Source organism: Glossina fuscipes, unplaced genomic scaffold (assembly GCF_014805625.2).
Source record: "Glossina fuscipes isolate IAEA_lab_2018 unplaced genomic scaffold, Yale_Gfus_2 256, whole genome shotgun sequence".
Taxonomy (NCBI): domain Eukaryota; kingdom Metazoa; phylum Arthropoda; class Insecta; order Diptera; family Glossinidae; genus Glossina; species Glossina fuscipes.
Genome location: NW_023998599.1, coordinates 4590 through 31330, shown reverse-complemented (window position 1 = coordinate 31330; position 26741 = coordinate 4590). Strand labels below are relative to the sequence as shown.

The 26741-nt window shown below is 34.0% G+C and overlaps 1 protein-coding gene across 1 annotated transcript; it reads right to left on the bottom strand.

The window, feature by feature from the left end:
* Positions 1–10991: 10991 nt before the first annotated feature.
* LOC119642727 (probable cation-transporting ATPase 13A3) lies at positions 10992–26141 on the bottom strand. Its single transcript, XM_038041991.1, has 9 exons — positions 25726–26141; positions 15252–15540; positions 15037–15188; positions 14614–14975; positions 14349–14547; positions 13977–14281; positions 13674–13874; positions 11769–13605; positions 10992–11705 (listed from the first exon to the last, which is right to left on the bottom strand). Exons 1-9 carry the CDS (start codon positions 25865–25867, stop codon positions 11041–11043), a joined length of 4152 nt encoding a protein of 1383 aa, XP_037897919.1. The 5' UTR covers positions 25868–26141; the 3' UTR covers positions 10992–11040.
* Positions 26142–26741: the final 600 nt, after the last annotated feature.

Below are 26741 nucleotides of genomic sequence, written 5' to 3'. Positions count from 1 at the left end.
GATATAATAAAGGTTTATTTATTAAACTTTCGCAATAGCGAATTAAGTGAATTGAACGTTGAGCACAGCTTGAATTAAAGTGAAGTAAAAGTCCAAATACGGTTTTGAATTGCATACGAAGCTGGAGATTATAAATCATTAAATTGTACAAGGTTTTCTGAAAGAGAGAAGAAACCTAACTGAATTAAAATGTAATGGACTTGTCAGAAAAGTTTACAACTTCAATTAAATTAAATATTTTGCTACTCTCTTGGCTTTATTTACGCATTTATGTTTTTTTTGCAGTGTTCTAATAGTAAGGGTACTTCTCTATATATTGTATGTATGCATATATAAAATATTGATTATTTGTAACTATAAAAATGTGTGTGCCTTGAAGTCTACATATATATATAGTCCATATTTATACAAAAAAAAAAAAAAAATTAACATTTTTTATATTATACTATCTTGTTGCATGATCTTTCAGAACGATACACAGAGGAAATATTTTAGTGGACACTTATTGAAACAGTAACCTCCAAATACAACAGTATAGAAGATAAACACCGTGAAAGCATTTTTAAATACACCAATAATGATAAGGAGTACTAGCCTAATACTAAAAAAATAACAGTTGGAGAGAACTGGAGCGACCCAACACCCTAAAGGGCTTAGATAGCGCCTCTACTTACTTACTACATGTTGTTTAAAATCTCGGAATTAAGAATATTTGACTCTAAAAATCAACATTAATTTTAAATATCGAACAAAACTTTAACTTCACCAGATTTAAAGCGAACATGTTATATTGGCTTGACTTGATTTTGGCAATTAAAAATAAGTGTTTTTTTAATGATGTACACTTCGAGAATTCCTTTGTTGCAACAAGATAAAGAAAACTCTTAAAACAGATGCATCATCAATCTTTACAATATGTAGATAAAAAAGATGAAACTAGAAAATCAAACGTAGTTAACACTATAAATAATCAGTTCTTTAGTGCAAGCATATGTTCACAGCTGTTTTGAAGCAAATTTTCTCAATAGTGTCTTGTTTTCGTAATGTTAGCAAACTAGCATTAATTAACAAAATGCAATTTTTTTTTATGCAGCATAACAACAACAAATATCTTTATAACTTCTGACTACGGTTAACAGGTCCTTGCTTGCCTCGCTTTTACTGTTCTTTTTTTTCTCTTCTTTTAGTCCTTCACGTAAAACTTTCTTCTTATTTTACAATCCTCAAAAAAAATCCTCCATAAACATCCCGACAATGCAATTTTATACATGCTTAAGTACATGCATACCTAAACGTGAATCCCGTCCGCTCGCACATTTTGATAGACCTGTCGATTGACTTTTGGTAATGTTGAGAGATCTGTTGTTTCGTTTTTGGTAATTTTGAGAAACCTGTCGATTGACTTTTGGTAATGTTGAGAGGCCTGTTGATCCGTTTTTAGTAATTTTGAGAAACCTGTCGATTGAATTTTGGTAATAAAAAAAAAAAATACCCGGAAAAATCAAAAGTCGTTCGCTTTGCTAAGGGTCCCAAAAAAATTTTTTACATTACAATCAATGGTATAAAAATCAGTCCGTCTTCCTCTTTTAAATTTTTGGGCAGAATAATCAACTCAAGTTTAACCACGCATGAGCATTACAAGGATAGCCTAGAAAATTGCAACACAGGCTGAAATGTCATCAAACTTCTGACCAACATTCACACCGGACTCCCACCTAGGAAAGCATTAAACGTTTACAAATCTATTGTTAGATCCAAAATTGAATATCCCTACTCTACATCGTGTAACGCTCCTGCGTATACATTAAAAAAAATACAAACCTTTCAACACTCAATCCTAAGACGTTGTACCGGTTTATCCCCCTCAACACCAACATCAATTTTACGTTCCATCTCTTATGAACTCCCCGTTGCTAAGAGAATTTATCTTGTAACTGCAAAAGAGCTTCTCAAGGTAAAAATCTTCAAAGCTGCCTTCTTTGACGAGGTCGCTTCCAGACACAATCATGTCATCAGTAGTTACTCTAACTGCTTCAAAAAATTCAGTAACATCTTCAATAAAGTTAACTCAATACCCTCCTGGAATAATATTATTCATGATAAATGCGTAGTTGAATTAAACTTACTTAATTCAATCACCAACTCAAAAAAAAATCGATCAGGGTCTTGTCTTCGAATCGCTTGTCTGCAAAAACTTAACCATTTCGTCGAAAATAACTTCAAAATATACGCAACGGATGGATCTATCAATTCGGACATCTCTAGTTTTTCAATTATTGAATACCCAAACTTACTTATAGGAAAATTTAAAGTTCTGCAAGAACTATCATCCACTTTCATTGAACTTCTGGCCATCAGACAAGCAATCATCCACGCATCTGAAATTAAGCTGAAAAATTTGTAGTTTTCTCTGACAGCAAATCTGCTCTAATTTTAATCAAGAACAAAGACCCATTCAGTAAGTATGTCTTCGATATCTACAACCTTTTAAAAGACACAAGTATTGAAAAATGCCACATCATCTGGATCCCAGGTCACTGCGGTTTTAGTATCAATGAAAAAGCTGACTTCCATGCTCGTCAAGCTAGGTTCGATGGTACAGTTTTGTCCATAAACTACCCCCCCAGCGAAGCTTTTCTGCTAGTCAAAAAACTCATCATAAAAGAATGGAAAGATGAGTATCATGTTTTAGCTAGAGAAAAAAGTGACCGGCTGTTCTACAAAATTTACCCTTTTTTGACACTCACGCTTCTACCTAAAGGAAAATTCACAACATGGGAATTTAAAGTTCTTCACCGTCTTATGAGTAATCACACCTACGACAAGGTCTATTTTAAAATGATCAAAGTCTCCTCCTCTGACATCTGTGAGGATTGCAATATAACTGAGTCTGCCGAGCACCTTATTTTTGAGTGCAGGAGGTTTGACATCCTTAGACAATCTTTCAATATATTTAACCTGTATAACAATCTATATGAAATTTTTCGTGCTGGTAACTTTAGGCATTTGAAGCAACTGACTGCCTTTATCAAATCAGCTGAGTTTTCATTCTAATTTTACATTTAGTATTTCTATTACAATCACGAATCGCCTACACTTTTTCTTTTATCGGCATCATTAGCCGGATCTTGACAGTACAGTAACAAGGACGGTGATTTATGGATTGACAGCGGAACAGAGCCTCTCATTGCGAACACTCTGCCACATCAGTCTACCTATGCTTAAATTTTTTCATCAATCGCTCTCAACTTCGTTTCTGGATTATGGATCTAACATTAAACAAAATAAAAATGTTGCGGGGAGAATTTTTCTTAGCTTTTGTTTACTTTTATTAAAGAATATATGTATTTTGTTCATTTTCAGAGTAGTGTGGATTGATTTGCCTCATTTTTACAAACACACTGGTTGATGTTGCTCATTTTGAGAGACCTGCACCTGTTTTTGGTAATTTTGAGACAATGGTTTTTAAATACGTACAGAAAAGCACAAGAAACTCTCTGATTGTGGTTTTGTTTATTTTCGAAAGTTTTGTAAGATAATTACGTGTCTGTTCTGCATACATGTTCTATATGCAAGTTACTTATATATACAATTCCTACATATTTTCGTGTTTTGGAGGCATAGCATATAATGAGCGGACTAAAGAAAAAAAACGAAAATGGATGGAAATGTTTGTTTCCGGACTATGGATATTAATTTGTTGGAAAGGATTGCCAACGTACAAATTAAGAAAAATACCCAAACGTTGACCTTGGCCTGCCGAAAAGAAGGCTACTTTGAACTTTAAGCACGTTTCATAGTAATCTAGCTGCCTTTGGCAGTGATGGCGGTGTTAATCACGTTCGTTGGACCTAACGCAGACACTTGCACTTATAAAGAATAGATGAACCAAGAGAAAGACGGATAGAGAAAGCCTATCGAGCAAACCAAGAGGACATGATATTACGTCCAAGTCGCGTCTGTACGCCAGCCTACCTATTTTCTCTATTCGGCCGTATTTTATACACATTTTCTGGAAGTCACAAAATATATTTGAAAAAGTTGAATTTGGAACGTTAATGAAGTTCAACGGAACACATAACTTACAATGAAAGGTAATATCCAATGCTGGATGATAAGGATCCTCAGGTAAACTAAAATGAAGAAAACGATGAACACAAATTTCAGCAAAATTGGCAAAGCAAAGATCAAGCAGTCTACCGTTGCAATCGGGGGTACCGTTGTATTGAAGTAAATTACGATCGAATAATTCATTAAAGAACACAACAGCTCTATGATGATGTTGAAGTAGTAATCAATCAGCCAGAACTACCGCTGTAACAACAAGTGACTTGAGGCAAATTGAAGTCACCCAACGCAATGACTATATCGTTAAAGAGGGTGGCCTGTTTCTTATATATGGAGATATGTGAATTTGGGGGAATTTAGGAGAAGGTCACATATAAGTGTTTATTAAAAAATTTCGCACGAATGGCAATAAATTCAACGTCGGGAGTAGTGGGAAATTCACTTGAATAGGAGGAGACTCCTGCAGATGTGGCAATTAAAACACCACCTCCATTGCGATACAATCGACCAGTTTGGCCTTCGGTCAAACAGGAAACTCCGTATTCACTGAATTTAGAAAAGTAGAACGAATTTTTGAGTTTGGGACCTGAACATATTTTAAATAAAAGCTACCACGCCTGAAGAAACTTTCAGTTTTTGAATAACTATAGAGTTAGTATTACGGGGTCCATCCCACGGAATGAATTCCTGTATTAAGAATCCAACTGTCTACAATGGTTTGTTTAACAAAATTCCCCTGTTTCCAGTCGGAAATAGCATCTTAAAGTACTACGTAGTTGTATGTATGTAAATATCGTTCAAAATCTGGACCTATTCGACATAATGTATACAAATCATGTGTAGATAAGTCCATGTGAGAATGCAACAGAAACACAGTTTGTGAAAAAAGAAAAGAAAAAAAAGTTTGTCACGTATTCAAAATAATCTATTAAATTAGGCTGATTGCAAAAATCAAAATGACTATCAATACAAATCTGAAATTCAATAAACATTTTTATAATATAAAAGCGCATAAAAGCAAAAAACACAAAGAAAAAAGGGCACAATTTCTAGACAAAAAGTAAAACAGTAAGACCACAGACTCAGGAATTCGAGTTAGAATCTCATCGGCATTTTTCAATTGGAAGATCTTTGACAGGGTTGACATCTCTTCACATAATGACGAATGTCTCTCTCAGTAATATTTTCGGATTACTCTGGATGTAATTTTCTTTATACCGAGAATGCCTGCAGTTGGACAATCGTGGTTGTCCTCTAGTACACGATATTGTAGTTGAGTGGGAACACAGACGTTTCCTGAGATATTTTTGTTGTCATTCAGGTTTTGCGGGAAGTGTCTATTAAGTTGAACATTTGCAGATGAATAAGCGGGGAATTTTTCAATATGTTCACGCATTTCTTGTAACCTTCTTTCAAACTAAAAGTCTCCAAATCGTGCGTTTGGACTCCTGATTTTTTGGGTAAGGGTTCGTGTGGTATAGGGTGATTGGGTAATGAGCAATGCAATATTGGTGTTACCCAAACGTTCACACGCAAAAGTTGTAGTGGGACCGGCTTAAAAAAGACAGCTTTGAAAGCTTTTCAAAGAAATTCAGAATATACCGCCCGACGGTTTTGAAATGTAACCGTTTTTCTTCGATTAACTATGTGTACATCACGTTCTACAGCTGTTTGGGCTCGAATTGTGGACCCACTGTCTGGGATGACTTCTACTTGGTTCGTCGATGGTTGCAGTCGTTATTCTTCCCCCTGTAACGAGGGTAATCGTGAGCTTATAGTCGTCGCAGGTTCACGTTGGACATTTGATGGAGGGATTGGATATTCGGAACACGCTGCCGTAGGAGTTTTCAGGCTTTGAATGATGATTTGGCTCTCTTGCAAATCTGCTTTGACTAACGTTCGTATGATGACGGCAATCGTTTATCCGGTTATTAGTTGCACGTCGATTCTTGTCTGGAAAATAACTTCTGATATTTATCATCCAGTTTCGTTCAAGAAGAGACGCACTGGTATTTGTTGCAGGTATACCCTCGATTTCCTGTGCTAGTTCGAGAAGTTCTTTGAGTGAATTAAAGTCTCGTTGTCATATATGCTGCATGTAGCAAGTGCATTCGGCAAAATTCCTTCTAATTTTTCTCTTCCGTTCATCCTGCAATCCCGCATTAGGTGTTGTTGTAAAGCCAGGGCATAATCTCTCAAAATTTCATTGGTTCGCTCGGTACGAGCGTACTTCATCTTCCAATCCTCCAGCTAACGAAGCAGGAGGATATCTGTTTTAAAGGTACGCCAGGACGTCCATTGTTTATTGTTGTGTCGATACCAGGTCAGTAAGTATTTCGAGCATGGTACTCGATAGTCCTCGGGGATTAATTCCGTAAAAATATGGTAGTTTTTCTATTCTCTCAAAAAACATAAACGGGTCTTATCTTCCATCATATTTGATATTCCACTTGCGCATGTTTGCATGATGGAGTACTTTTCATCGCTTGATAGTCGAATTTCTGCGGGAATGATCACTTTTAATGTCGGCGCTGCTTTCGTGCTCATGTTTACGCTGGTGCCGCTTCCAATGTTTGGAGACTTTGGTGGCTCATATTTGGCTTGTAACTCTAAAGCCGACCAATTCTTCATCTGTGTGTTCAATGGTAATGAGCTGAGCCAATCTTCTTCGTAATTCTTCTACAGAACCTGTGATTTTCTGATTAAATTTGGTGACATGCGTAATTAACTCGTAGTTGCGGAGAATGTAAGCGCTCCAACATTTTTATTTTATTAATTTTTTTTTATTAAATCTCGTGTTTGGTTGCTTGATTGCTTTCGAAGGAACAATTAGTAATTTATAAATATGTTCATGTTCAAGGCACGCAAAATCCGGAAAATATCTATTTGAATATTCTCTACTGGTTAATGCTTATTTTATTTTGTCTCTTAAAGTTTCTCGAGATTAAATGGATTGTATAATATTTTTCAAGATAGAACAAGGAGAAATATGAGAAGAAAAATGGGATTCAGTTACGACTGGTTGACACAACGCAGTTTAGGTTCTTACGCCTTTTTTGATGTAATTAGGAAGAAACAATAACTATTTATTTTTTTATTTTTTCAAGAGTTGCTGTGAAAATTTCATTCTTTGTGGGGTACCAATAATTAGCTCGTAGGTATTGTCCGTCCGGAACCGGGCCTTTAAAATAACAGTGTGCACTTGCAACATTATCTCACAGATTCCCAGTCAGAAACTACACTTTTAAGTACCCGAAAGACTGAACCACTAAAAAGATTAATTAAAAGGGTATACACATTACAGTTTAATTTCCGCAACACAGTCGCACGCGAATTATATTTCCCTCGATAAAGAGAACGTAAGGCAGCCCGGTCAAGGCGTGTTGGTTTTTTCTATCGTCATGAAGACACGCCCCATCTATAAATAACCCCCGTTACAACAATACAAAAGAGAAAGGATCATTAAACGTTTGTGTGGCTTAAAAGGCAAAATTGTGAAATAATCGCTAAGTTTATTGCGAGCAATCTCTTTTTCACAGAAAATTAAGCTGGATTTTCAATTGTTCGCAGGTAGGAAGACTATGTATCGTTATTTTAAGAAGACGAAGGAAGACAAAACTTTATTAGTCACCATGCGAGTAACACCCAACATTGAAGTCTGCGACTAATATAACATTTTGTTCAGCACCAAAAAAATCCTCCTACGACAACGTTGTACTTTAAACTTGGTGTAAAGTAGCATGCTACAATAAAAATCTTTAGTTTTAAATGCGTAGCTTTGATGATAATAACATCAGCGGCTGAATTGTAAGGAACACAGGTGGATTTAATTCCTTTATGAACAAGTGCGCTAATACCACCATAGCCATCGTCTCGGCATTTGGTGGTCGATGTATAACTAGCAATTGTAACATCGAAACCATTGTTAATTGTTACGAAAAGAAGTCGAAGAACGATAAGTTACGCCAAACACTTTATATGCGTTATATTGTAGACGGTTGGTCATATTTGTAATGAATGAACCTTTTTAGAAGGTTTGTTGCCCTAAAAAGTGTTTGATCAAAGCAATAAAAATTACGATAAGTAATGTTTTCCTCAAAAAATCCTGATCATCGGAAATTTTCTTACTTCAGAGGAGAATCGTTCCATTTCTGATGCATGTTGTTTATAAATAACGCTGCCCCCGTGAGTCGTTTCTGTAGGCTTTTTCGGACAAAAAGTAGGTTATATCGGAAGAGGTGTTTGGGACATTAGACGTTTTTAATTAGAATTTTTTTATCGCACGATTCTTTGTCAAAACATTTACAATAATTAGATGTTTGTTGCAAGAAATATTTTTTATTGCCATGAACTTATCATATAGTTCACGTTCCCCATTCCGACAGGTCTTTTTGGAAGTATTGTGATATTTCGAAAGTTTAAAACCTAATGTAATGCTAAGGGTACGCATTGAACCATCTTTGTTTTCTGGATTCTTCACAGAAGCCCTTTAGCAGATTTTTTCTTCATGTCTAACAGGACTTTCTTAAGTTCATTGGCAACACTATATATAAGATAGAACGTTTCGCTAGCAACATTTGCGCAGCAAAATTATTAGTAGGTATGCAAGAAGGCATCCGATAAAAACAGACGATGTTAAAGACCATAAGAGAGAATAAAAGAACTGAAATGAGAACATTTATTGAAATTTGTAAGGCAACCATGCAAAAGACTCCACTATTAACACGTTATACTACGATGTTTTGCATGGATTTATGCGTAAGTGTATTCGCACTAAAGTAGAAATACGTATGTGTGGTCGTGGGTAAATTGGCTTAAGCAATTACAGCAAAAATTCTTTGTTCGCGGAGGATACGTTCCATAAAAATGCCGCGAATACAGAAACCGTGAATACGGAATGGTAATTTATATGGGATTATAGGGGATAAGCTCCTAGGTGACAAAATAAAAAAAAACCTTGAATACGGAATGGTAATTTATATGGGATTATAGGAGATACGTTCCTAGGGGACAAAATAAAAAAAATTAATTTAATTGAATGCGAATGTGCGTTTAGTTTTTCCCTCTTTAGGCAATTTGTTATTTGGGGAAATTATTTAGCTGAAATGAACTAGATTTGGGATTTTCGCGACAATACTTTATTCATTGAGTAATAAGGTTTGTTTCGTTCTGTTTGTTTACATTCTTATAATAAAGAAATTTATAGCCGCCAATATGGGAAATGGTCGCATTTTTTCATCCGCGAATAAAGGAAGCGCAAATAAGGAACTTTTACTGTATATATAAGCGCACATCCACTAGAATTTTTAATGTTGATTTTTCTCTGCTTGGCTATTTTTAATTTTGTTAAGTTCATATGAACATTTTTTTATAAATAAATTTGTCTTCTTTTCGGGTAATTACCATTATTTTTTTATATATTTATTGCCAAAAAATTTATATTATAATTATTCTTATTAATTTCTACTATTTCTATCTATGTACTATTATAATTATTTCCAAATTTCTAAATGAGCCAAAATGTGATTTAAACAAAAATGTCCTATTCTATACATGTAATATTTTTGCTTAAGATCTTTAATATCGTTCGTTTTATCGAATGCCTTCTTGCAAATCTAATAGTATTGCTCGCATAATGTTGCCAGCGAAATGTATATAATGCGTTTGTATCTTATATAAATTTTTTTTTTTAATTTAGTTATTATCTAGCTATACCGACAGCATTATTTTTTTAAATTATTTTTAATTCTGTGATATAAGTTGCATAAAATTCATATATTCATTCCTCTTTCTTTCGAACTTTTAAAAACAATCCTTTGAATTTTTATGTACAATACTTAAATTTTAATTATATATAAAAGAAAATTTGTATATATAAATATATTACTATTTTTGATGAATCACCAGAGAGATCTGAGAAACTAAGTTCGATGTCTCCAGTTAGGGTGCGGTTATTGAGTAAGATCAAACGAATAGAAATTTTTCCTTTTTTTTTAAACCTTTGTTATTTTATTAATTTTTTATGAACAGTTTGTTTTTACAAATGTTGACGTTTTGTAGTTTTTTTCTCCTGGAATAGAAAACAAATTAGAAGGGTGAATCTTAGGTACAGAAATCATATCGTCTCTCGTGATTGTACGCTTAGTAAGTTACAAAATTTATTATAATTTCGATTTTTTAAAAGGAGAACTTTTATCAAATTTATTTACAAGTACTAAAACAAAAGCATTTACAAAAAACAACAGCTATTGGAAAATGTGCGTAGAAATAAATTAAAGTTTCAAATTACAAAAAATTGATAAATCGCAGAAATGCATACAACAGGTGAAAACGTAACTAAAGTGACAGAGACCAGGAAAATAAGGACCAAAAAAAAATCAAATATCGAGGTCATAATATATAATAAGCTATATATGACTTTTAAAAGATTATTTTCTCGAAACGAGCTTATTTCATTTAACTTAGTTTGAATGATGTTAAGTACTCCGGTCTATCATAAAGCAACTTTATTAAAACTTGGCGGTACATTTGTAATAATTTAATTAATGCAATATCTTTTATGTTTAAGTTCACATGCCTATGTAAAACTGTTAATATAAATAAGATATTTCTTGTATGTGTTCTTTTTCACCTTTATTTACTTTTTGACCTATTTTACTTTACTTAAACTATAAAAAAATTTCATTTTTAATATTAGAGAAAAATAATGCGGCATCATTTTTGAAATAAATAAACGTTTTTTGTATTATTTGTTAAGTATGAACATAATTTGATTTTGTAAGAAGTGAGAATCTTTACACTTCAACATTTTTATTATCTCACAACACGTTAATGCTTTTCTAAGTACTCCTTCGTAGCTTTCATGTAACAATCTTCCAAATGATAACAAGATCTTTTTAACCCATCCTGACTCTAATCGTATCTTTTTTTTTTCAATTTCACGTCCTTATTGTGATATTATCTAAATTTAGTTCAGGGTATCGTTTGAGCTCCAGTGACTACAGTTGTTGTTGCTTGGGCTGAATCCGCATCGAAGAAACTGTTTAACGGGGTACGGCCGAAAGTTGGCGTGTCAAAGTTTTGTTCCGCACTGATTTCAAAGTAAGTAGGGTTCGAATCTTGTTCCATTTGCTTATTGTCATACGTTTCAATCTCTTCTGTTATCTGAGGCCAATTTCGATAAAATTGCATTTCATATTCAATTTGCATATAACGCCGTTTTGATGTACGCAAGTCATGATCTCTTCGTGCTTGAAATTTTTTGAATAGCATATATTCCACTATTACAGTTTCCACCATTATATGGATTAAAAAATTCACTACACCATAACCTAACATCCAATAACGAAAATCCATGCTTTCTGGTACGATCAACTGTAAAAAATCGGTTAGCCATTCAGCCGGATATACTACGAGGTAGATGATGATGGATAGATTTACAACTAAAGCGAAGCAAAATGGTATGTTCGACCATATAGGACAGCGATAAGGGGCACCTTTGGAAAATACAAAAGCCAAAATAATGTATTGAAAACCGGATATAGCAAACATTGTGTAATTTTCAAAGCAACCCAAATGCTCATCGCTAGAATGTTCAAAAGGCACAAACCATGGCTGCTGATGAAGTTGAAACCATCCTGAATAACATAAAGAATAAAAACGCGTCTTAAAAGTTCAATGGTTTGCTAATTTATACTTACCAGCAACTTGAAATGCTATTACCACAAGTAAATGCAAGACTACAGAAGCTAAGGGCGCCAGTGAAATCAATGAAGATAAGGGTACTTGCTTAGCCAACGGACCTTCAAAAGCTTCCGTTTTACCAAAGAAGAACGCAAATACTGATATCAAACCCAGATCGATATACAAAAACTGCTTGTCTGTTAAGTTCGAATCGATTGAGTACAATATCATTACCGATATGAACTGTACCATCGAATAGGCCGCCATATATTTAAAAATGCCGAATGATGTAACCAAAGCAGCCCGACCCTCGCGTATAACATTCGGCACTGCCGCTATGGTAGAATTACGCGAGGTGAAGGGAGAGGCTATTGAGGATTCCGTTTCACTTAGCGAAATACCCGTATGAGCCACTTTCAACGCGCCACAATCGTTAGCCCCATCACCGCACATAGCGACACAATAATCCAAACTTTGCAACTCCGTAACTAACGCTTGTTTTTGTTCAGGCGACATACGGGCATAAATGACACCACGTGTCAAAAAATTACGTAATAAATCAGGGAAATGATCGCGAACAATTTGCCAAGTTCCACCAGACATGGCAAAGCGATAATTATCTCGCCATTCCATAGTGGTAATAGGCGGTGGCTCGCTTTCCAGGGGCATATTTAGACCCAGTTCTACGTCATTATGAGTCCAAGTTGCTATGGTCTCAACGCTACCGCAGTTTTCACTCTTTGGCAGCGTTATAGAAGCTGTGCTGTTTAGAGAAGCCACATCACCGTTCAGTAAATGGTAGTTGTTATCATAAGCCAAAGAATTTTTGGTAGTGGAATTACTTATTATACCGTTAGTGTCGCCATTAGCCATAGTACTGCTCACGCAGTTTTTGCTGCCCAAGTCTAAAGTGTAATACAATTCATAGCTATCAGATTGTATGCTATCGCCCACTCTATCAAGGTTACGATTTCTGACATTAACGGTCACCATAGCTTGTGTAGGACTTACAATACCGCAATCACGTGCCACACTTAGTGCTGTCAATATGTTGTCGCCCGTTACCATAATGGAGCGTATGTTTGCTTTGCTTAGAGCCTCTATTACTTCAGTAGTATCAGGCTTGAGACGATTTTCCAAAACTACAAAACCTAAAAATTCTAAATCACTTTCGACATTTTCACGAGCTAAACGTTGAACTTTGGTATAATTTACTTTTGGACTAAGAGCTTTATAGGCCATTGCTATTACCCGGTAACCTTGCTTAGCAAACGCCGCCAGCTGCTGGCTATAATTATCAGGTATACTCTTCGGGGAACATAGCTGTTGCAACATTTCCGGCGATCCCTTGCAATAAACATTGAAGTTCTTTTCACTAAGACGTCGCGTAATCACAGACATACGTTGCAAATTGGAAGTAAATGGATATTCTCGCACAATGCCGTGATCATTACTAGATTCTCCATTCAATAGACCCACGTTCGAAAGTAAATCATCAACCGATGATTGACGGTCAGCTAATCTTGCCGTTGGATATTTTTCTGCATCTTGATCACATTTGCTTAATTTTGGTTGCCTTACAATAGTAGGGTATAATAGTCCATACTTTCGGTTATCAGGTATATCTTGTGGATCTTCCAATATCCAACCAGTGGATTCAAACATTTTTAAATCGAGAGGATCGCCCATGATTTTACCGTTCATCACTGTTATGCTATGGCAAGTCACCATACCAAATAAAAACTTATCACAAGGCAAACGTTCAATTTGTTTTATAGGTATTTGGAATTGATTAGTAGCCGATTTTGGCACTACACCCCACATATCTAAGCCATCTTCAGTTAAAGTTCCGGTCTATAAGCACAAAAAATATTAAAACTAATAAACGGAATAAAAAGAGTAAATGAAAATCTGAAGAATACCTTGTCAAAGCAGCAGCAATCAATACTGCCAGCAACATTGATGGAGCGTGGCGAGATGCAATAGATGTTGCTACGTTCCAGACGTTTTTGAGCATAGAAACGACCAACAGTCATGGCGGCTGGCAAAGCAGGTGGTACCACAATGGTTATTAAATCTAATGATTCCACGGCAATTTTAACAGGATCTACCCCACGCAATATCTAAAATGTCACCAAAATTGTTGCGAAAATCGGAGTGGTCTTAAGATTTATTCAGCTATTACTCCTCAATTGGATTTTCCATCGAAAATTCTTTGTACTCACCTTACTAACAAGAGTATGAACAAAACCGATGAGGGCAATTAAACCTAAAAATTCAATAAATTTATAAGAGTCTTGCTCAAATTTATAATCAACTGGAGGCGGGTATAATATAGAACGTATAAGACCACCCTTGGCAGTTATATTGCCTGTATTAATAACTGAGGCCAAAACTTTTTCTGAACCAATGTAACGCGTTTGTATAACTTTTGTGCCACAGAATAAAGTATGACGAGTATGATCTTTCTTATGAAAGATGACGTCACGTTTCATAGGTAGAGGAGTTTTAGTAACTGGTACGCTTTCACCTAGAAAAGCCCATTTAAAAAGTTATGAAAATTTAAGGAATGAAACTTTTTATTTATCACTACTGACCCGTTAACATGGATTCGTCAAGAATGCAATTACCAGATAGTAAGACAGCATCACATTGCATGGTACAACCCGCAGGTGGTATTTCAATTATATCACCAGGCACTAAATAATGTGTAGGCACTTCGGTTATCCCGCCTTTTTCGGTCACAATTAAAGCGGAGCCAGTATTTTGCACAGTTTCATGTAGAGCGTCTTGATTCTTGAGTATATTTCCAAAAGCAGGACTTCAATAAGATCTTTCGTATGCCTATTTTGTATTACTTACTTTTTTAGTTTGCAGTATCGACATACTAATGCCGAAGACAGACATTAACACGATTACACAAGCGTAGTAGTAGTAATCATAGGTGAACCAAAGAACAACTGAGAATATTTGAAATACATAGAATGGATTAAGTACTTCTAGAAAGAGTAATGTTTTTATATCCTTATAAGGAACCGTAATCTCATTAATGCCGTAGACTAGGCGACGAGCCAATTGCTCTTGGGTACCCAAACCCTTCTGTTGATAAAAGTAAGCATTAACTACATTGACATCTAACCCATGCAGCTTATCAAAGGTTTTTGTCTGAACATTCCAAGCATAACGCAATTGTTTGCAATTAAACATACGGACATTTTTGTAATCTGTAAAATGTATTTAAAGAACATGCCATTTGCGTTTCTCAAATTTGCACTGATCGCTTACATTTAAATTGTCCTGCAGAGAAATGCAAAGACAAATGAAAATTTTTTTCATCCATATCGAGAATTGATCCAACGTCTTCAGTCTTAGCGATGTCATCCTCATTTTTTCTTCTAGTATGTCTTTCTCGCTCCGTTTTCTTTATTTGCTCTTGTCTGAGATTGTAGAAATAATGTAATTAATCTAAAGTTAAAAATAAACTTATCACAAAAACTCACTTTAAAGTATTGTAATCTAACTGTATTATTGGTTTAACGTAATAAATTTTATGTTTTCCTTTATAATCTTCTTCAACCAATACCTTATCAGCTTCCTCCAGAGTACACACCACATGTGTAGCAATTAAGTACCAATGACGCCACCAATGCATAATCAAACGTAATAAGCCACCAGTCAAGCAAATACATAACCAACATAACAATGTACGACTACGTGACCGACGATAGCCTGTTATTTTCATTTCATCATCTTCGCCAGCATTCAATAAACCAGAGTACGGTTTGCCATCTACATATATTAAAAACCAAATTAATTGCTATGTATATATATGAAGTATATAGCCAAACTTCTTTTAAAAGACTCGTGGCTTTTTCTCACAGCCGATCGGTCTTAACCCTAATCAAAAAATATATCCTCACAACAAGTGTGTATTCGAAATCCATAATATGGTAACTAATTCTAACATAGACGTATGTCATGTGGTCTGAATATCAGGTCATTGCAGCTTTCATTTAAATGAAAATGCTGATCTTCATGCTCGTGAAGCTCGGGTTGATGGAGAAATTCTCTCAATCAAATATCCCCCCAAAGACACCTCTTTGTAATTCGAACTAATGTCATGCAAGACTGGAAAGACAAAGATATATTTGGGATAGAAGAAGGTCAAATGAAGATCATCTTTTCTACAAAATTCATCCTTTCATAACATTTAAACCGCTTTCTAATGCCAACTTTACCACATAGGAAATTAAAGTGCCCAAAAGACTCATGTGCAATCATACATATGGCAAAGTTTATTTAAAGAAGGTTGGCCGGCTGTCACCTAACGTATGTGATGAGCGTCACATAAAAGACTCAGCCGAGTATCTTATTTTAATGTACGGTAAATTCAAAAACACTAGATATACATTTAAGATTTTCGGAATTTATAACAATCTACATGAAATCTTTCATGCTCGCAACAAATCTCATCTTAAGCAGTTAACTGCCTTTATTAAGTTACCATAATTAGAATTAAACTTTTTGTCTTGTCTAATAGTATTTTCACTAATTTTATCAATCCATAAATGAATAATTCTTATATAGCCAAAGCATGACATCAATCTTCTGGACTAAACTGGAATGGACAATACTGAATGGACTATATCGGACTATATAACTACTAATCGAGAAAGATCAACATCATTGAATCATCAATAAATCAAGAATACTCATCATGTGATCTGCATCATCAGTTTTGTCTGCTATCATCTTTCTGTCTATCAGTTTTAAACTCTAAAGGAAAACTTGTATTAAAAACTCATAACGTTACTTCATATATTGGTCTAATCATTTACTTGATCCAGTCCTCTTTTATACATCACAAAACAAAAAAAAAGTTCAACCTAAGTTATATACCGCATGTCGAGCGAAGTAAACAAGATGGTGAATCCTCGCTCCAAACCATTTTCAATTGAGTTCGTCCTTGCGCCAGAACACGCCACTGTACCAAATTGCATCGAAATATCTCAAAAATTGCAACCTGCAGCTCGAACGACATCAGAAGAAAGGACAGATCAATTCAGATTATGATTCTGAATCGATCGGTATTATAAAAAGAAGGTCTGTCTTAAGCCCTTCTGCGTGTTACTTGTGGGGTATAAAAAGTGTTCATTGCTAATAACGATAAATTGCGCGTAGAATGGACGAGCAACGTCCACGTAAATATTTGAAGCGAAGAAAACAACAAAGCACGTTGGAGTAAAAAACTAATTTGTCCTTAAATCTTCTCTTGGTAAGACAAACGACCAAAGATGATCACAAATTATCTTTGAAGGAGAAACACGGTATAGTAATAAAAAGGATATACTTGTTACTTCTAGCGCGGTTTACAACGACTTGTACATCCCATCGACACTAAAGCACAAATAAAAGAAAATAAATTTTCCGTTAGAATTTGCCATATTTCTGAAAAAATTTAAATGAAGTAAAAAAAATCTTAATTTGGCATTCATTTTAAAAATGAAAGCAATGAGCGTTGTGTAATATGATTTAAGGCCAACGAACCAGCAAGCCGACTAGAGAACAGATACAACAGCCATTAGAACTTATACATTCTGATGTTATTGCTCTACTTGATGTTAACTGGTGCACGCCTCTTAATTACATTTATAGATGGCTTTTCGTGAAAGTTATTTGTTTGTGCCCCTAAAAGAAAATCTGTTGTTCTTGAAACATTCGTTGAATTTAAACGAAAGGTCGAGAACTAGTGTTCAACAAAAATAAAAAATTCAAAGAAGATACAACGGTGAGTATATAAGCAGAAGTTTTGATCGTTTCGACAGGACAACCGGGTGACTCACCAAAATACGTGTCCTTATTTCCCAGAAGAGGACGGTATAGAAGAGAGAATAAGTCAAACGTGTTAGGTGTCTGCTCATCAGCAGTCCTTATCATCGCTTTTGCGTTGAAACTACCAAGACAGCGCATTACTTAATCAACAGGCTCCATTGCGGTAGTGAAAATATTTAAGAACTTTTGGATGCTCTGCTCTCGTGCACATAGCTACAGAAAAACATCATGATTGATTATAACAGTTGGATCAAAGCTTACAGAATATGTAACCCTGAAGATAATAGTATAATCATCAACCATCATGTAGTGTTTTTGGGAAGTAGGAAAGTGATTCTAAATGCTGGTATTAGTTTTTACTGCCAAGAATTGCTGCGAAGTTACGATAATATTAATTCGGGCGGTAACTGGTTTCAATTGAATCAAATGTGAACCCTGGACGAGCTGAGAATGGATCAGATGAAAGCAATCACAATGATCCCAATGAGTGGTTGCCACTTTCCATTAAAACTGACAGCGGTGGCAGGTCCCAATGCAAAGCTGCTCAAAATATTTCCATGGATGCAAATATCCGCTAATAATCGCATCACCAACAGGAAAGAGCAATCAAAAAGCTTTTATGCAATACAATTTGTTTTCAATGATCCGCGCAGTGTACAGGATGCGTCAAACAACCCAAATGAATGGAAAATTGCCATGAAAGAGGAGATCGATTCATTGATGACAAATAATACGTGGCTGTTGACAAACTTGTCGCCAGCTCAAAAAGCTATAAAGTGAAAGTGGGTATTTAAAACCAAAAGAGACGAGCATGAGAATACTATAAGGCGGAAGAGGAGATAGGTGCCTAAGGATTTTTTCCCAACCTGAAGGAATCAACTCTAATCGACTCTTTATTGGCGTTGGCTGTCAAATAAGACATGTCTATACACCAAATGGTCGCTGTTAGTGTTTATTTAAAGGGTAGGCTGAAAGAGGTGGTATATATTCAACAACCTGAAATGTTCGAAAAATTGTTTGCAAGTTGTAAAAATCTATTTATGATTTGAAACAACCAGGACTTGTTTGGAATTACACTATTAACAATGAATTGCTTAAGATGAGTCCCGTAGGAGGTGAAGTTGATCAATACGTTTACCACAAAATTGATGGCGACCAACAACAGTTTGTAGCTATATACGTCGACGAAGTTTTAAGTTTTCTAAACAACTTGAAGTCTATTGAATCGCTGAAAACCAAGTTCGCCAGAAAGTTTAAAATGAAAGATATGCTATCAGTGCTTGGTTCAAAACTCGCCAGAAACAAATAAGCGATCAAAATCGATCAGCCACGACATATAGCGAATATCTTTGCACAATTTGGAATGAGCGAATGTAATCCAACTTCGACTCCAATGAACTGCAATCAAAAATTATCAGCTCAATGTCTAATTCTACAAAGATAACGGCCTCAAGCATAAATCCCGCTTAATTCAAGAATGAATCTTATATAACTGCCCCAAAGTGCTTTACCATCTTTCTCAATCGCCACGAATAAACCTCATCAAAAATATCTGGGATGAATTAAACCCGCGTATGCGAAAACACTCAATATTTTCCGTCCAAGATGTGAAAAATAGACTACAAGAAGAATAGATAAAATTCCTGTTTCCTATACAAGAAAAATTGTACAAAATGTGAAAACGTTTAAATGACGTTAATCCAAAAGAATAACTCTCCGAATATTAATTTTTAATAATATGCTGTTTTTTCTTCGTATCCTTCCTTATATGAAAAAACCCAATATCAATGAGGCTATATTTTTATTCCCACCGCTGTAAGATGGGGCTATACTCATATTGTTTTTTTTTTCCTAGTATATGGTCGCAAAAATGAAGATGACTTCAAATTTAGTAGACACATTGAAAGTTTCTGCACGCAGATTGGTATTAAAAATGGGCCATCCACCAAGCCTGCATAAAGTTACAAGAGATTAAATTTTTTTTTTCATTTTTTGGACTATTTTGTACACTCCTTTAATGAAATTATACAATCTGCCTAAAAATGGGTTAATTTTAAAATGAATATGGTAGATTTGCAATTACTTTTGTCTTAATAATACGGGCGATATGGGTATTAAATAAAAGAACTTGGAGAGTGGAATGCGAAAAACATTATGGTGGGCATGCGAGACTCGGCCCCCGACGCATATAGCTATCTTACTTGTTGGAGTTGTTGAAGTTATTTAATTTTCTTTTCTACTGGAATATTTTGTTCGTTTTTTTTCATACTTTAGTGCGTACTCCCCAGTTGTAAAAAATAGTAAAAAAAAAATTTATGTTTGGACAATGGACTGAGCGTTTACTTTTAATCGAGCGAATAAATCCAATCTTAATCAGTCTCACTGCTCTTCTGGTTACAAGCACGTTCTTTTACTAATTTTTGCAATTCTACTCCTTGATTTTAACTAAAGCTTTATATTGTCATTACGTGCGAGGACCTAATAAATGAATTCAAATCCACAGTCATTAGTCGAACGAATGTGTATATGCTTTTGTTAGCAACCGCTGAATTTGATTTCCCTTTCTCCCCAAAAATAAGTAAAAACTGTAGAACATCTTAAAAATTGAGCTTCACAAATTAACAAGTATTTCCGCATTACTAAAATTACTGTTTTTTATATAAAAGGTAATCATTAAAACTGATCTTATTTATACATGAATACCTTTAAATGTTTTCGGTCTGATATCGTTCATTAGTTTGTCCAATTATGTGTTGAAGACTATCCGCAGATTCCTGTAGTCGCTGATATTGAGACATCAAAATACTGATTTGTTTATAAATAAATTATAATCTTTGATCTCTTTTTATATATATTTTATACTAGAGAATACATAACTATATTCGACCTTGCTGATATTTATTTACACTTTAATTATTATAGTCTACTTAACGATTGCTATGAAAACGTTTTGTTTTTTTATTCTCAGCAAGCTGTAGCCATTACTTTTTAAGGCACTTAACTAAGAATGACTTCAAAAAAATGTGTCTTATAGAAATATATAAATTTATTTTAAAAAAGAGAAAAAAAAAGCTGTATTTCCCTCATATATATATCATACCCACTAATTATCTACCTTATTCATATGCGTTTATACAACAGTATTCTTTTGGAAATATTAGCAAGACATGCTCTTTTGGTAAAACGTAACCTATGTAAATAATATCTGAGATTGTTAACAATTTTCAAACTAAGTTTCCTCACATTGGCTATATCTATATATGAGAGATCAGGATTGCGAAATTTTATTATCAATTTTCCAAAAACTCCCAAGTTCTCATTTGGCATAAAATCAATATTTGCCCTGACTCAAGACCGTCAGCATCATAACTCGGGATAAGCTTTCGTAGCCGTAACTCTAAGAAGCGTACGTCAACTTCAAACCGGTGCTGTAATATGTAGAAAAATATTTGAACTACTTCCTTTTGTGTATCTCTCCTTGAATGGATATTTATGTAGCTTTTTATTATACTTTCAAATTTTTTAAACACCCGAAGTTTTAACAACTTTAAGCGTTTTCATCCGTCCATCTCGTACTAATATTTGTGAGTGCCATCTAAGAGCGACTATACGAACATATGGCAGCCTATATGTCCATAATGAACAAAATGCTTTGCATAAATATGTGAGAATTCGAAATTCATCTGTAAGTAAATATAAATTGGTTATTTGTTCGTTTTGATAGCGTATCGGTTTCGGACAACAACGATATTTTTTAACACGAATTTTTACAAATGTGAAACTTGGAAAGGTGATCAGCATTCAGAGAAAATAGTGCAGGATTCAAAGTTGCTCCGTATGATACATATTATAATAGATGCGCACAGGATATTTACACGTTTTTCAAACGTAATAAAAAGAAAAAGTATTGAGTTAGTTGGCATATGCCAATGCACTAAGAAATTGAGTTTAAAAATTCTTTATTCTAATCTTGTTTTGTCAACATTTGAGCAGTCAATGACTTTCATAAGGAAAACCGGTTTTTATTATATTAAAGGTATTTAAAGATTTTCTATGTAAGTTCAAAGCAATTCATGATCAGATTTTTTAGATATTTTACCATCACAACAAGCGACGGTGTTCTCAATCCGCCCTTATGTCCATAAGTGTCGATTAAGAACATAATAAAGAACTTGTATTCTTGATAATGCACTCAAATATTACGGGTCTTTGGCCAAAAGCCAATGTTTTTGACATTTTGTAATTCTGTTTAACAAAAAAATAGTTTTGTTGCTCTAACATACAATTTACCGCGATACATGTTGTCGAAGTTGAAATTGTTTCATGCCTTTGCAGCCTGAATTCGTTAATTTATAGCGCTTATTTCAATTGTTCGATCCAACAAAAAACGCGTATCAAATAAGGACTAATATGGGAAAGTGGTGGTAAGTATATCGATTTTATCATACAAGAGATAGACAAGTTAAATGCTAAAAAACTAAAATAATTTATCTTATCTAATTTAGTCTTTTAAATTTTGGAATTCATTCCATTGTCAGTTTTCTTAAGCTTTAAATTCTTTGTATAAGATAAGCATGAAGCCAAAAACTTAATTAGTTTGAAGTGTGTACGAATACAAGAAAAAAATTTTCTTTTACACGCTACTCCGGTTCAAAAAATGTTCACTTAAAATTTTTCACATCAAATTAGAATACCGAAATGTATCATTTAGTGACTTTTTTCTAGAAATATGAAAAATTGCATTCTTTTTTAAGTAACCACTTTTCCATAATAAAGAGAGTCATGGGAATTGGAGCCAATCCATTTTCAAAATGTTTCATACTTAAGCCAAAACACCCTAGTGTACCCAATTTTATTATATCTCAAAAATTTCTAACCTGTAAGTTGAGCATAATAATTCATGGACAGGCACAGAACAATCTTATTTTCCGTGTTTTTGGCTGATTACTCATAAGCTACACTAAGCACACGATCAAAATGTCCGGTTTTACTCTAAAAAAATACGAAAACTGATGATGGGTGTATAAGACAAAAATAGTTGATGGGTACGAAAGTTTCGGCCACGGCCATATGTTATTTCCTTACTTGTTTTTGTGTAAATTAATAGCGTTTTTGTTCACTACAGATAAATTACAACATATACAATAAAAGTTTTGACATTTTGCTAATTTAATATATTCTTTATAAGGACATGAAGAAATATGAAATTTCAATTTTTTACGCGAAATGCAAATTTATTAACATTCTGACTACGTTATTTTTCGAGTGTGTCCGCTTACAGCGGTGATTTCCACACTCATATCCCACTTCTTTCTCTTTATAAAAATGGCAGGTTCTACTCGTAAACTTTATCAACCGATTGTTTGAGATTTAGTTATCAATTATTTTTGCATTTAGCCTGCATAATCAATTCTCTTTGAAGAACAGTTTTAATTGTAATTTACAGCTATTAAGAAAGCAATGAATGTTTCTTCAGAAGACACGTAACAATTTAAATCTCACAAAGTCATTTCAAGATTACAACTTGAATGATGTTTACGCCGATATTATTTGCAAAGCTGAAATCACGTTAAGTATGTGAGTGTAAAATATGAAACTCTTTTGTGATTTCTGAGTATGCTTAGCAAACGTTTGCGAAACTTTGTTTGATATATTTATTGGTTATAAATTCTCATAAAAAATTACTAAAATGTTTAATTTAAATTGAAAAGCATTGCGAAAACTTTTAAAATTAATTTATAAATAGATCAATATCTTTAACAAAAGTTTTATTATTTTTCATTTGCTTAATATAGAAAACGTGACTTGATAGATTAACTTATTTCATTTAAAATATCAAAATTTAAAAATGCAAATCTGTTGATGCTAACTCTCCAGACAATTTATAAAAAAAAGAAAAATAAAGTTAATTGTAATGCTAAACTACGTTACCATTAAGCCGTCGATCCAGCTATCGTTGGTAACTAAAATACAAATTTCAGTAAATTTTCAAAATAAATAAATCTGAAATTCTCGCTTAAAAGGAAATTTTAAACAACTTCTAACATTCTTACGAAAATCATATGTCTGATAGAAAAAAACTACGTGATTTCCTAGGAATTAAAGTTCTTGAAATGACAAACGAAATACAGCATTATGATATGTAGCATTGATAGTTTCCTTATAAAAATGTGTGTGAGCGAGGCTTTTTCGGAAGACATAGGCAGTCGAATCAAGAGAGCTGAGTTGTAATGCTCGAGCGGACAAGAGAAGTAGAAGCACTAATGCAAATATAAATCAGTAAATAATTCATTTGTAAAATTAAGAATTGTAAATAAAACTGAATACTAAAAATATGTGGGAAAAATGTATAATAACAAAAATTCAGTAATTTTGTAATATATTTTTCATCAGCAGATCGATTTAATACTTGAGCAACAAGCTCAAGTTTATAAAACTTCAATAACGCGTTGTTGTCAAGTTTCGTAATTTGTTTTAGTGTGACGTACGTGTGCTTTTACGTGGTAACTATTGAGTGATTTTGAAAGAAATTTTGTTTTTTTGGACAAAACAAAAGTCAATTTCTTTATAGTGTGTATAAATATTTTATCAAGAACGTTAGGATTCAATAGATTTAAGCTTTCAGTAATCACACGAGCTGTCATTGGGCAGTTTGCCTCAATTTGGCTTTATCAGCGCCTACTGACCTTCCACAACGGAAGCAAAATAGCCGAAACCAAATTTTGCAAAACTGTTTGGGCAAGGGCGTTCTGTCCATCCCCGCTTCCATACGTATCCAATAATTTACTTCTTGATTGATTTTAACTTTAAAAAATATTCTAGTTTGCGGGCGTATAAGTTGGTCGACTGGATTTTTTTTACTCCGATCCTTTGATTCTGAAATTGCGGACCCTTCCGTTTATTTCCCTTATTCTTTGGCAAAAATATGACGTTGCGCTCGGAAATGAGTGCTTCAACTTTTAGGTTTCTTATGGGTATTAATTATAATTCCATAACCGAAATTCAAAAAATAAATATTTAGTTTCTATAATCATATCTTGAGACTGATGACAAAGCATTCTTGACTGAATTAATAAACGTTATGAGAGTTTATATTTTCTTCAATTTTAAATCCTAGAGTGGAACTCAAAATTAACAATATTTCACTAACAATATTTCAGTAAACATAATACCAACAACTGTATTATCAAATTGGGCCGAAAATCAGTATCGATATGTTTTCTCAACAACAAAGAGGTTAACGGAATTAAAAAACTTAATTTATGACCGGAAAGTTTCTCTAAAACGAACTTACACTTCCACTGCACTCCTATTACACTAAATAATTTTATCCGCGTTCCATATTTAAATATATTTTCTCAAGACTTGCAAATTATTTTCAACCACTTTACCAAAAAGATCCTTCATATTGGCGATACGTAAATATTGCAATCGGAATGAATTCATTCATCGTTTTCCTCTTCCAGACTTGTCGCGCTTTTTTTCATTGGCAATTTTTGGAAATATTTTGTTGGTGCAATGTTTTGCGATCTTTCAAAAGCAATATTTAGTTAACGAAGCAAACAATAAATAACAAATGTAGTCACATTCAAAATCAAGCAGTTTGTTATCTGCAGCAATTTTAATTGATTTTATGATTATTTTAATTTCAATGTTACGTTCTACATTTTAACTTCCTAAAGTTTTTAGTGTTGCTATAATCAATGTTAACTCTGGCAGCCTAAATACAAATTACTCTTTCAATATTGAAGATTACCTAGGACAAAAAGCAGAGTAAAGTAATTGCGTTACTTGGGTCACTCGTTCTGCCACTTGGGCTATGTATGCTTCAAATTAAAAAAAAATAATTCATTTTAATGATGAGACAGCATTAATTTCAATAAGCTAAGACGAAACGTAAGACAATTACATCTTCAAATATCGAAGTAGCTTGTTGTTAGAGGAAGCTTAATAATTTTAGTATAAAAGTTCCCAATCTCTTCACTAAATAAATATAAACGTAAACGATTTTTATTCATGTATTGGATAGTCATCTAAAATAAATTTCAAGGTAAACAGAGCTTCGTTACCTGACAGTTTCTAAAATTAATACTTCACAATCATATACTTAAACGATTACAAGTTATCTATATTTATACTCACCAATGAAAGATGAGGATATACTATGTTTGCGTTTCGGTTTGCAACACCACGAAAAATGCATTAGGAATCCCATAAAATGCCATAAAATTACCAATCGATATAACCCTGCCACTCTGATCGCCTCTTTTGAAGCAATAATCATGGGCGCAAAAACAAGGATAGAAATTTAAGACTTCGTTCCCTTTTACTTGGTGGCCACAGATCGTGTGTGAAATTAAATGTAACCTAACTAAGCTCACGCACGATATGTGAAAAACCGTAACGCGCAATTTTTAAAAGAATAGTGGGGGTCCAACTTAGGTGAACATAGCGAGGTGCTCTGTCAAAACGGTAACTAGCAATGTACTCGCTATGCAAAGCATTCGCCTACAACTTTCTGCCAATATTTTGTAAGCTAAACTAGAAGATAAGAATTAACAAATTATTTTGCAACCTTAACCTTCGCACGCCCAAATATCACCTAAACTTTTAGCATAGTGACTGGTTTTTTTACTTCTTTCAGAAAAAGCGCAAGTTTTTAAAATTTGAAGCCCTTTGCAAACAATTTTTTAAGTTTTTGCCTTTTTCTACGCTGTCGCCCAAAAACCCACCCGGGTGAATTGGACCAGAATATTAGATTGCTGTCGCTATTTTGTAATAATGTAAAGAAATTATTTTTGTAAGCGTTTTTTGCATCTATTGTCTAACATATATCAAATTCCTTAAAAATTTCGAGCAAAATTACCTCAAATTGCAGCGGAAAATAGATGATTATTTTTCAAGTTCTTGCTTTCACGTTACATTTAACATTTTCTTATCTGCTTAATTCGACCACGAGCATCCTTTTGCGGTAATTTGTCTGCGGTGAATTCCTAAGCAATATATTAATGACTGGATCTCCTTGAATTATTATAATATTTTTGGAAAACCCAACGATGGTTGTTGTGGCAAATTTCTTTTATTTTTTGTCCAAGTGCCAATTATTATCAGCTTCCAAAGAACAATTCCTCGGCCAGTGGTAGGAAATAGTCCCCCGT